Genomic DNA, 13,950 nt, shown 5'->3' with positions numbered 1-13,950 from the left:
TGTACCTGTCCACTTAAGACCAAGGCTAGACCATTTCAAAATTTGCAGTAAGATCAATCATTTCAAATTACGTACCTATTTGTACCAGTCCAATACAAAAAAAATTTAAATGCCATACATTGAATTGGCTTTAATTCAAGGCTCCATATGTATTTAGGTGGTTTCTTAGAAACAATGGGGGTCCATCCGGATCAGATACGGTCAGATTGAATAGTGGTAAAATCATATTCTGTAATATCCCGAAAATTTGAATCATTACTATTTATACTTATAAAACTTTTTCATAATATAATAATATAATAAAGATCATAAATCTTTTGGGTAACATTTTGTAAAACATAAATATGACATAGAAATTATTTAAAAATATATTAAACCGAACTAGGACATTTAAAATATCTTTCTATAATAATTTTTTAAGTTAAAGACTAAAATAAGTAATTAAAGAGTCGCAAACCTCTGCTATTCTTTCTACCTATTGATGCGATAACAATTTTTATTTAATAACTATCTTAAATCTATTGTTTCGGAGCCGTTTTGTCATATATGTCGTTTATAACTCCTGATAAATGTACATCTCCAATTAAGGCACCGTTTCAGTTTACCCTTTCGCTACATATACAGATTAAAATATCTCAGTTCTTTCTCTCTCTATTTTATATCTGAGACACATTCCTTCCTCTCTCTGATTGATATCCGAGTAAAAACAACAATGAAAAAGAAAGAAAGAAACCAGATTAAATATTATGTTTAAGTTTTGATATCAATTATCCATGTTCGATTCGAATTCCGACTACGTCGCAGTGATTATGAACTGTTTATTGCAATCTGACTTGAATTCTGAAGATCTCACAATAAGGTAACCGGACTTCTCTATAACTGTGTGTAACGCCACATAAATTAAAATATTAAATTAAGGTACAACATAAATAGTGTATATAGTTATTCATTCTTCTATGTTATTTTTCTTCTTACACTTATTTAATTTAACAAAGTAATAAATTTTATAAATTAAAATGCCGTGAAAAGAAACTAATAGAGTCCATTGTAGATCATGATTTAAATAGCCTATATAGAGGATCGTAGCAAATTAATTTTGGAACCAATACAATCCATTTGTTTCAACAGCCAAGAGTTGTAATATAAGATATACCTAAATTCAAATTGATAACCTCCAAAATAACTGATCGTAATATGCCGCCTGTTTGATATGCAAGTTACAAATTTAAATAGCGCCTATTCGTCTGAACAACATCTCCCATTATAAATGAACCACTTGCATAATTAAAAAGCCTTCTGTGTCCCATACTCTCTTCGCTAATTGTTCATAGAAGATTAAGAAACAAGGTTAGATATCTATAGTTGGTCATTTTCTCCGCTAATTAATCTCTATAGTTGATGATTTTCAATTATTACTTAACTGATTAGACAATTATAATACTCACCGGTTTGATTTCCTCTATCTTCTATTTATATAATTTTTATATTATACTTATTTATTCGTACAAAATTTTATCCTATTATATAAACTTCGTTATGTTATACTTATTTATTTGATAAGGATTTCAATAATTTCTGAAATGATTTTATATATTAGGATGTATTATATTATTTGATAATCTTTTGATAATAGTTGGAAATTAGTAGTGATTTCAATACTCATTAATTCTTGAAATTTCATGAAGTACAGAGTTTTGATTTTGTTTTTGAATGATTAATTATTTTTAAAATGATATATTATGTTCATAATCAAAATTTGTCAGAAGTTCTGATTTGTTTAGATTGTTCTTAAACACCCACGGAATTTCATCAAAATCTTTGATTTGCATCTATTATTTTATTAGATGGTAATTTTTCATAGATAACCCTAGAACTATTTTTATTACAAGGAACTATATTCTAAAAGCTTATCAATAATATAGATATCTTTCTTCTTGAGAAAATAAATTCATTATGTTTATAGTAACAATTATGTTTCTATTTAAATATTAGGAAATTTGTTCGGTCAAATAGATTTTAGTATATGTGTGATCCTATGATAAAATTATACTATGTGTATATATGGATTTACAATTCAGATTGTACATAACAATAGTTGGTCTAGTAACTAACAAATGAAAATATGTATAAATATTAATTTGGAAATCGTGTTACATGGTTTAGGTCCGAGTACTGAAGTAAAGAGTAACGTAAAAGCGGGAGTGAACTACACCACGGTAGCAGGTGCGGGTTTCCTGGACTTTTTGTAAAATTATTTACTTATTCCTTTGTGTGCATTATATTTTTATTTATGAAATTGTGCATGTTGATTCGAACAACCCCTTTGGCTTTTTTTAGAGAATAAATTATATGATTATTTCGTTTGGAACATATGACATGAATAGAATATATCGATTGAGTATAACATTAGCATAAGAAAACGAACGATCGCTGTGAGATGAATGAATGGAAAGGCCGATACGCGGGGGCTGCTAGTCGCGGTCGGGACCGATATGCGGGGAATGCTAGTCGCAGTCGGGTTCGATGTTGGAAAGGCCGATACACGGGGATTGCTAGTCGTGGTCGGGACCGATATGTGGGGAATGCTAGTCGCAGTCGGGTTCGATATTTGAAAGGCCGATACGTGGGGATTGCTAGTCACGGTCGGGACCGATATGCGGGGATTGCTAGTCGCAGTCGGGTTTGATATTTGAAAGGCCGATACGCGGGGATTGCTAGTCACGGTCGGGACCGATATGCAGGGAATGCTAGTTGCAGTCGGGTTTGAGATATAACGTATCATAAGCAAAGTAATGATCAGTGAATAATAAGATTTAAAGTAACAAGTACTCATATGAATGGTAGTCATTGCATGATAGGGTAATATAGATTGCATTTTAGTTGTTTAATATATTAAAAAGGAAGATTTTACAAATATCCGGGCTGGAACTAAATCCCGCACTGAGAGAATGTTCGATCTCTCACCCGTTCCACTTTTATGTGGGTTCCAGAAAATGATGAGGCCAGGAATGAGCACGGATAGAAGGGCCGTGGATTAGGAGGTCAACGAGCAGAGGTAATGAAGATGAAGAAGTCGAGCAAGAACAAGAGTGAGACTAATCAACGGGAAGGCTCATGATTGATAAATGCCACATATTGTTTATTTTTGTTCCCATGATTCAATAATTGATACATTGAGCAGGCATGGCAGTGTTTGTGTTACTAGCCATGTCCGCCATGATCGTTTGTTAAACTCGTTTCATTATGAAATAAATGTGGCTTTACTTATATTGTTATTGATAATGTATGTGATGTGCACACGCCTTACGTGTAAATACGTGGCGGGTTGTCCCGGGGTGTGACACTGTGTTTTCGTTTTGTATGGTTGATTTGAATATTGGTATTGCATATTGAATTATGATGGCATATTTAACGGGATAGCGGGTCTGAGGTTGAAATTTGATATGTGATTGTAGCCTCTCATTGTTGGATGGATTTCCCAGTGGGTTGGCGGCCTTCCAATGTTGGATGGATTTCCCATTGGATTGGCGGATTAAAGGAATTGTGTTATGAGAATGTGGGAATCGCCTTTGACAGGGATTACACATGTGTGAATATGATATGACTGGTTTTATGGATAACCTAGACCGACGTGCTATTGCTGGTTAAATATGCGTGCATAATTTGATGTGTATTTGTGTGGATTAATCCGGCCTATTTGAATGGTTGTTAAATTAAGCCAATTATAGAGAAGCGCGTCGTTAAATAACCGGTTACTGAGCTTTGTAGCTGACTCAGTTTTGTTGTTTTGTTTTCATTTCTGTTGACGACGTAGGTTGACGGGCCAAGGAAAGGTGTGAAGATACTTATATAATCACGCTCCGGATGGTAAAAATCTGGGGTGTGACATATTCATATTTGTTTTTATTTTTTGGATGTGGATATACGGATTGGATATTAAACTTATATGAATACATCTAAAATTAAACTGATACGGATATAATTCGGATATCTAATTTAGATATTGTGATAAAATTAACATGTTATTCAATAGTTCTTTATTATATATTAAAAGTAAAAATAACTTAAGAAAGATGTATAATTCGGACATTCAATCATTATAGTAGAGAAATATTATTTTTCTCATGTTATGACATTACAAATACATGTCTCATTAACAAAACTTAATGACCAGCATAAACAAACTTTTTATCAATACACAGAATTTTGAAATAATATAGAATTTAATTTCTGTGCGAGATTTTCAGTAAAATTGTTCTTTTGTCAATATATCAACAAGTTTATTTGTATGTTTTTAAGCTTAACAGCGAGATTTAATTTCTTTTGTTGGATTAGTTGACTCAAGTCGTTGGTCTCTCTCCAACAAAAGAATTGGTCTACGTTTTTTTTTCCAACTCAAAATTAAGTATTCTGAGGGCCTGAGCAAGGCATTTTTTTCCTAAATTATATGTCATGGCTCAGTTGATCAGTAAATTAGTAGATATGAGGTCAACTTAATTGGGAAAATTTGGATCTAGCTAGAAAATAATATTTTACAATTTAAGGAATTGTACGTAGTTTAGTTATATTATATATGTTTCTAAATCATAAATCGAGTAAACAGGGGGTAGGCCCCTATTAAATAATTAGTTTAAAAAAAATCTATATTATTTCAAAATTCTGTGTGTTGAAGATAATCATTCACAGAGGTCATCACAATTATTTATTTCAACCAACATAATTACTTAAAGATAATATAATTAAGGTCAATTGGGACTGGTTGACCTCTCTCCTTGTTACTGCATGCAAACCAACGTAGATGGCATTGACATGGCACAAATTACTTGATTATTATGTATCATTCAGATTAAGTGATTTTTTACTTATCTAAAAAAATAGTAAAAAAATTCTAAAAAAAAGTAAATTTGGTTCGCAAGTACATACTCATATGGAGATCATATTGAACTCAAATATTTAGCCATTGTACGGAGGCCCTCTATGCTATGCATAGTACCGTAGCCAACTCCTATATATATAGAGAGAGAGAGAGAGAGATGAGCTACGGTGAGTTACGAAGTAAAACGCGTTTCTACTTTACGCCGTATTTTCATTTTGAAAGTTCAAACGACCAATCCAAACCGTTAGATGTGATCTCCATATTGAAAAGTGCTTGGAGACCAAATTTTACATTTTTTGAAATTTTTTTACTATTTATTAAGCAATTTTGAAAACTGCTGTTTTGCTGTAAACAGTAAAAAACAGTAAAAATTTATGGACCATCGGATCAGCGTTTTTCAAAATTGCTTAATAAATAGTAAAAAAATTTCAAAAAAATATAAAATTTGGTCTCCAAGGACATTTCAATATGGAGATCATGTTGAGCGGTTCGGATCGGTTGTTTGAATTTTTAAATCGCAAAATATGAGTGTGAAGTAAAATAGTTGCTTTACTTCGCAACTCATCGTAGCCCATCTCTCTCTCTCTATATATATATACAAGTATCATACCCGTGCGTTGCAACGGAGACATATTATAAGAAACAAATATATCAATAAAAAATAATAATTACTAAAAATCAAGACACATGTTAATAAAAAATTTATATGATTCTGTATTTTTAATTAACTTTAATCATGAAATTTTAAAACAATTTGATGATGTGATGATTCTTTATTTTTAAGTACCAATGATATCAAATAATAGCTCGATTCGAATCTAATATCAAATATCATACAAACAATTCAATATCGACATATAATATGATATCAAAAAATATAAATAAAAGTGTTATCGTGTGTATGTATATGATATATATACACACACACATATTATAAGAGAAATATATATTCACACACACGTTCCAATTTATATTCTTTTTTGTTTCCAATTTATATTATTCTCCTTCTTTGTTTCCAATTTAGAATATATACACACACATACATTGATATATTATATATTGAAAATATATTCTAAATTGCTCACACCAATATGTATAGAAACAAAGAAAGAGAAATAAGAAAAAAAAATTGATTTCCATTGTGATCCGTATAGAAACGAAGAAGAAGTAAGGAAACAAAGAAATAAGAAAATGGAATGTGGAGTCTTCTCAATTGAAGAAGAGATATATGGAAACAAAGAAATAAGGAAACGGATAAATATATCGCTAAATTTCAGAATTTGTTCAATTTTAATTGTAACGTATCATGTGGCAGCACATGTAATGAGTATGTTTTTAACTAAATTTAGACTTCTATACATAAAACAGATGCATTTAATCAAAAGAAGCCAAATTATGTAATTGGAGGGCTGAGATCAAATCCGAAGTTTCATTTTTTAATTGTAGCCGTTGACGGATTGGACACCCAACTTGTCTGGTTTTTAGTACAACACTTAAACCGGCTAAGAAATTGTTCAATCCCCTTTAAAAATTTTGTGCTCAACTCCAAGAAAAAAGAACTGTAAGATGACACAAGGGTTGTGAAAACTGATATAGGGACTGAAACAAAAACTGGTAGAAGTGTTTTGACAAATACTATTTATTTTATCAGGGCTAGCTAATTTCTAAATTGCTGTCAAAGATTTTACAAAATATCCTTTCTTGTTTATTTCACGATTAATTTTGTTCATATGAGGTTTATATATATTTTTTTATTGATTGTTGGTACAATGTTAAGGGCTTTAAGGCAGAAGTGATGACATCAATTTCAAGTTGATTGATCTCATACGCAAGCAAAGCTGAGCAAATAATATGAGAACAGAATAATGAAATGAGCAAGGGATGTATTGGACTTCATCTTAGCTGTGTTCTTGATGGATCTTTTTTTATATAAAATTCTAATGTATCTATATGTATAACAATTAGGTTTAGTTTTGTAGGTTTGGGTAGGTTGTAATTTAGAGCTTATGGTTGTTTGGATATGTTTCATTTAAGGAGATATTTATTCATGATGGATTTAGAATTTTATCAAGTTTATGCTATTAAATGTTGCAAAATATTTGTCAATTGGTGAGGGATACTTTTTATTAGGGTAATTTGGGGATTTTTCTTTATAATATGTAATTCAGTAATAAACTTTGTAATGTAATAAAGAGTGTGGATTTGATTAGTGTTATTTTTTTTTTAATCTTTTGATTACTTCACTTCTCAATTTGTGAATATCCTGCTTATCATGATTCAAATTGTTTTTGTAATAATATGTATTGTTTGTGCAGCTGTGTGTGGATGGAAAATTACATATCAGATAATTTGTTATTTCTATAAATTGAATAGAAACACACTCAATTGAACTTGCAAATTGTCTTCTCAAAATATTAGTTTACCAACCATGAACATTATTGATTGATATACAATGATACAATAAAGTTTGAATTTGAATATAAATAAATAGAAATAAAATATATTGGTACAGTTTTACCAACCGCAATTTGGTACAACCAACATCAATTACATTTATGTGTGCATGATAAAAATATATTTACAATCCACAATATTTAAGTTCTAATCCTAAATCATATAGAGTGTTGTCCAATTCTTGTTGTAACTAAGACAAACAGAGGTAGTTCACATTTCTTGCTGGCTTCTATCCTGGGTCGATCCTGAAGCGTGTATCAATGAAAATGGAAAGGCAGAGCAGGTCTCACTTTGATCCTTCCTCTGGTAGCTTTTTATGCCTTCCTGTCTATCCGAACTACTCCCTTCCCATTAATTAGTGGCCCCACTCCACCTAAAATATTCATTTCCACTCTCGTTAAATAAAAAATAAACATTGAAAGTCTTCTCCACACCACTTCTCCTCGGAACTCTACACATTCTCACATTCACCACTCAGATCTAAGGTTCTTTCCTAATAGCCTCTTCAAAGAAATCTACAGAGCAAAATGGCAGGGAATTTGATAACCTCTCTGCTCTCTCTAGCCACCAATATGCTCCCCTCAATTAAAGCCTCTGTGCAGGCTCCTTCTTCCTCTTCCAAAAATTCTAATAACTCCGAAAGGGGGCGTGCTCGAGCTTTTGAGGAGGATCTGGAGAGGCTGATGCGAACTCTGGAGCGGATCAAGACTACACTGTACGATGCCGAGGAGAGGGAGATCAGAGACCGTTCTGTAAAGCTATGGCTCAAGGAGCTGAAGAAGGTCGCTTATGATGCCGAGGATGTGCTCAGCGAGTACCGGTATGAGGTCACCCGTATCCAACTAGAGGCAAGAAAGGCTTCTGAAGTCTCAGGTTCTCACAAGAAGAAGAAGATGGAGGTTAGTACCTCGTGCATATAGATATTAAAAATTATCTTACTTGTGCAAATGTTATTTTTCTTCTTGTGTGGTACTAAAACTTAATAGAGGATGCTTGAATTTTTTATTTATTTTTTAGCTAGATTGGTATTCACCGGAATGTATGGTCACTTGTTATATTATCAGCTTTTCCAATCTAACATCAGAGTGATCACATAATATAATACAGTTCCAATCTAATTATCATTTTTAAGTTAACAAATAATGAAATTTGGCATACTTTATAATATATACATTTCTTTCTGGACAGTACATTGAGTACATTGTTCAAATTCCGGATGACATGGTTGATCGGCTTAACAAAATAAGAAGTCGATTTGATGAAATTGCGAAGGATCGTGAGGCTCTCCAATTAAGGGAGAGTGATGGGGCGAGGAGTCCGAACAATAAACTTTTACGACCCCCAACGGGTCACATGGTAGATAAGGCAAGCATTTTTGGGAGAGATGCTGAAATAGAGGAGGTAATCAATTTGTTACTATCTGAAAAAGAAAATCCCTTTTCGGTCATTTCGATTATTGGAAAAGGTGGTCTCGGAAAAACCACCATTGCCCAACTGGTCTACAAAGATGAGAGGGTAACCCGGTGCTTTGATTTATGTGGGTGGGTATGTGTCTCTGAAGAATTTGATGTTGGGAGACTCACTAAAGCAACCATTGAATCAGTCCCCAAAATCAATTACAATTTGAGTGAGTTTTCATTACAAGGGAAGCTTGCAGAAATTGTGAAGGGAAAAAGAATACTCCTTGTTTTAGATGACCTGTGGAACGAGAATCAAAGTATTTGGGAGTTGTTCCTAGTTCCTTTTAAAGAAGCAAAGGTTGTTAGTATTCTTGTTACAACAAGAAATAAAAAGGTTGCAAAGGTCATGCAAACAACAACCTATTTTAGTCCTACTAACTTGCCTGAAGATTCATGCTGGCAGTTGTTTCAGCATTATGCATTTAGTGGTACAAATTACACTGGGCAAACACTTTTCTTGAAGAGAAAAATGGGAAGGGAGATATTGAGAAAGTGCGACGGGTTGCCATTGGCTGTGAAGTTGATTGCAAGTCTCCTTAGGCATGAAAAAAATGAAGAGGATTGGAGAGAGATTTTAGAAAGTGATATTTGGGAATTAAATTCATCGAATGATATATTCCCAGCACTTCAGATCAGCTATGATCATTTACCTCCCCACCTTAAGCCGTGTTTTTTGTTTATCTCTATGTACCCAAAATATTACATATTACAAAAGATGGATTTGATAGAATTATGGATCTCTCATGGCTACATTGAGTCCAAGGGAAAAAGAAGAATCACAGAAATTGGTGTTGAATATTATGAGGAGTTAAAACAGAGGTCCTTTGTTGATCAATATTGTGAGGAGTCCAAGTTGCACGATATAATCCATGATCTTGCTCGACTTAATTCTGAGAATGAACATTATTCGGTAGAGATCAATCAACCATTTGATATTCAAAAGGAAAACGTTCCGCAAGAAGCATGTCATTTATATGTAGGTGGTTTCTCTGGATATGTAAATCAAGTTCTCCAACAAAATCTGGTGGGTTTAAGAACTCTTTCTATCAAAATGAGAAAATGCAACGGAGATTTAGAGCACGAGTATTGTATAAACAATACCGAGGCAATGGACCTAAATTCAAGCTTGTCGGAATGTTATAAAAAATGTTTGGGAGATTTTCAAATATGTAACCTCACAAAATTTGAAGCACTCAGGGTATTGGAATTGAAAGGGTTTAATTTGACAAGAATTCTTGATTCCATTTCCGAGTTGAAACATCTAGTTCATCTTGATATTAAGTGTCGATATCTTAAAACATTGCCATTATCTATTGGCCTCCTTTACAATCTACAGACTTTAATTCTCGATTGCTATTCCCTTGAATATCTACCTGAAAGTATTGGTTCACTTATTAACTTGCGGAGATTAATTATGGAAGACGGTCGTTTTTTGGATTATCTCCCGCATGGGCTTGTTAATTTTCCAGCAATAAAGACAATGCAAGCATTGTTGACAGTTACAAATGTAGCTTGGTTAAACGATATGACGGACCTTGAAGGAAATCTCACTATTTGTGGAGTGAGTAATTTAAAAGATGCCCAGTGTGCTAACATGAGAAATAAGTGCAAACTTGAAGCTTTTAATATAAACTGTGATCCTGATTTCATCGGTTGGTGTCTTGACCCTGCGAAATCAAACCTGGAAATAATCCTCGGACCAGAAATAAATGCTGATTTTTCTTGGTTAGAATCCCTCCAGCCACATCCTAACCTCAAAAAACTTGCAGTAGGATGTTATTCTTCTGCCACAGTGCCGAGATGGATGTGTGATCCATGTTCCTTGCAATCAATTAAAAAAATCTTGTTAGATGAATGTGACAAGATTCAATCTCTTCCATTCAACAGTCTTCACACTCTCAAGCACCTCATCATTAGTTATTGTCATGGTTTCCGAGTTCTACAGCTAGAGCAGCTGTCCTCCCAGCTTGAGAAATTGGAGATTTCTGGTTGTCGCTGCCTTGAGTTGATTACTGGACTGGGGAATCTGGATATGTTGGCTAGACTGGAAATTTCCAGGTGTGAAGTCCTGAAATCAATAACAATGGATGGTGTACAGTTGGTGGAATCTACTGAGCCAATTGGTGATTCCTCTCATGGAAAGCCACATATCGGCCGACAGAGCATTTCAACACTTACACGGGTGGAAATCGACAGCTGTAAATTGTTGTGTGTTCTTCCAGATGGATTGATTCCATCAATTGAGACTGCCCTGACAGAGCCATTCATCACTTATGTCCATGTTCATCGCTGCGGTTGCACTGACATTAAAATTGGGGATCTACATAAATCAAATCAGGTTCATAAATTTTCCTATTATTATTGTAATTATTATTTTAATATTTAGATTTTAGACCACTGAACTTTTTTGCTTTTATGTAACCATAAATCTTGGTAGGATTTGTTGACTAATCAAGCTGCAAAATTACATGTTTCCACAAATAAACATTTCATATTTATATTACTTGTTTGTTGCTGTTACAAAATTAATTAAGCTCTTGTTCAACTTTTTTTGCAGCGTTCTATTCGATGATGTCTTCCTTTGACCCACAAGAACATTTAGGAGTCCGTAGATCCTTGATAGAAATAAATTTACTATTTGATTTATGAGGGATGCTTCTTTGGACTGCTGCTACAGGAATAACTATTGGCTGAATCAACTACAACCGTTGATTGATTAAAGGGTAGATTTGGAATAACTTTAAAGAGGATGCTTCTAAACCCCCGACTTCACTGGAAGCTTCCAGTAACCCTCTTTAATTCTTGCGATCCAGCCCCAGCCCCCTTCCCCCTCTCTCTCTCGCAAAAGAGAAAACGCGAAGACTTCTCCTCCGATCGCTCCTCTCTCTCTCAGTGCGTCATCTCCCGCGGTCCTATCTCTCGCTACAATCGTACTGATGCCCCTTTTCTCTGCTCTCTCCTCTCTCGCACATGGCTGTCGAGTTTGCATAGGGCACCGACCTCCGGCTGCCACCTGACACGGCTCTCTCATGTTTCCTCCAGATCCTTATAAATCAAGGTATTTTCTTTTCTCTCATTTAAATATTTTTGTGTTTTTAAACTGGAACCGAAAATGTTGCACCTTAAATTTTTATTCTTAGCTAAATTTAATTTCGTACTGCACCTTTCATTCCAAAATCAGACTCGTTCTGTGGGTTGGGTCATGGTTACCTTTTGTTCCAAGTTGAATCAGGTTGAGTTACTACCACAAATCAGGGAAACTTTCTTCAATTAATATTTGAATTGCCATTACCGTACATGAAGCACTCATCATTTTACAATTAAGTTTGACCCAAAAGTTTAGGTTAATTTAATAGCCTCATTGAGATGCTTCATTCACTTGATAAGACATTCTTATTATGACAGTGTTTATGGAGGAGAGCCAACAGCTGATGTACTCTTCGACTTGGTAGTCTATTGCTGAAGCAGATCTCATGGTTCGTTTTCGACTGAATTTGCATATCTGACTATTCTAGCCTGCTTGGTAGAAAACTCAAATATTGCAGTAATGCACTTACCATCTATTGATTGCTGGACTAATCAGTGATATTGCAACTCGTACTTGTTTTATAAATTGAGATTTTGTATAACCTATCACAGACCACAAGTGTAATTTTGCAATTCATGAGTTTAAATTAGGATGTTGCAATCTTGAGAATGTAAGCTTTTATCCTGGTACCTAACAATATAAAAATCACTACTGCTTCTACTTGACCTGAAAGCGAGTTAGCATAATGACAGGAAAATAATAAGACATAAAAATTATATATGCACATGGCAGTAGCAACAAGTTTATCTACCAATTAATTTAGTTCAATTTTGATTATACCCTAGCTTATTTATGGAGGGAATAATGACCGCCAATTTTTGTAGGCTAATGAAGTCAATGTAGCATCATTGAGAGAGTATGAAAGGGTTGAGTAACATGCCTTTGCTATAGTCAATTTGTTCTTTCTTTTTTTGAGCTTTTTAATTTTTTGAATCTGCAGGAGTCTGTTGTGAATTCTGGACCTTCGGTTTACATAAATGCTAATGGCCCCAATCCTATAATGGTTCAAGTCAGTATCATCATGTTGACACGTGCGCACATGCACACACACACACTTAAAAGGTGCTAAGCTTCTCTATTTTATTCTTTGCTTTGATTTTCAGCCTTTTCCTCTACAAACAAGCTCCTTGCTTGGTGGTGGTCATCAGATCGTTAGTGGAGTAGCTGGACCATTTTCCAGTGAGGATCCTATATACAATTATAACAGACAAGTCAAAGAAAAATTGAATTTGTTTTTTTTTCTAATTAACAAAGTAACTATCATACTAACTGCTAATTGAGCAACGAGAAACCAACTCGGCCTGAATTAAATCCTTCACTTCATGCTATCATTTTAGTCCTGACAATTTCTTTGGTATCAGGTGTTACTGGAACTGCTGTACCACTGTCTGGTACAACTGCCAATGAAACTCTCAGTTGATCCAAATGCAGCCCAACCAAATCAACCTGCAGGTAACTGAAGATGTTAACAAAACCTAGATAATGTACTGAAAATTGACATGATGTGGTTTATAGATTCTTATATCCCGAGAGTTGACGGGTATTATGGATCCTAATATTTCTGTTTTCATGAAAACATGTTGATTGTAACCATGTAGGATCTGTGTAACTGCTTTCAGTCTGTCCATGATAACTACTGGCCAAATTTAAGACAGCATCTATTTCTACTCTATAGTGTTGTATCGTGCTCAGAAGTCAATTTAGACTGGTCAACTTGTAGCTTCCAATAGAAAAAGAACAAAATCTATATAAAAAGGAATCACAATAATGTGTTGAGTGCTTAATTTGATTCCCACCAGCATACTGACAAGAAGCCCAGGCGATCCACAAGGTGGAGTTGTGCGTCAGTCTGTGGGGCCCGGAGGTCACATGCTCAGTATTGTTTATCTGGTCCAAATGCAGGCACAGGCATTGGGTGGTTCATCGGGTCAATTACGAACCTCTGCTCTTCAGTCGGGTCAAAATACACAGCTCGTTGCAGTCAGCTGGTACTGGTAGTATGTCTTCCTTGGTATCCAAGGTAAATTAAGAATCAAAGTATATGGTGACAATTTACTGTGTTGCACACTTGA

At 34.2% G+C, this 13,950-nt stretch overlaps 1 protein-coding gene across 1 annotated transcript; it reads left to right on the top strand.

Annotated features, from left to right (window-relative positions):
- The first annotated feature begins 7,857 nt into the window (after positions 1-7,857).
- Positions 7,858-13,298, top strand: LOC144547809 (putative disease resistance RPP13-like protein 1). The gene is made up of 6 exons (XM_078296497.1): positions 7,858-8,229; positions 8,519-10,848; positions 12,196-12,238; positions 12,819-12,887; positions 12,982-13,057; positions 13,240-13,298. The coding sequence occupies exons 1-6, from the start codon at positions 7,858-7,860 to the stop codon at positions 13,296-13,298; spliced, it is 2,949 nt and encodes a 982-aa protein (XP_078152623.1).
- The last annotated feature ends 652 nt before the right edge of the window (positions 13,299-13,950 follow it).

The sequence above is a fragment of the Carex rostrata genome, chromosome 32 (genome assembly GCF_964058835.1).
Source record: "Carex rostrata chromosome 32, lpCarRost1.2, whole genome shotgun sequence".
Classification (NCBI taxonomy): Eukaryota; Viridiplantae; Streptophyta; class Magnoliopsida; order Poales; family Cyperaceae; genus Carex; species Carex rostrata.
This window is presented reverse-complemented; position numbering and strand designations above follow the sequence as displayed.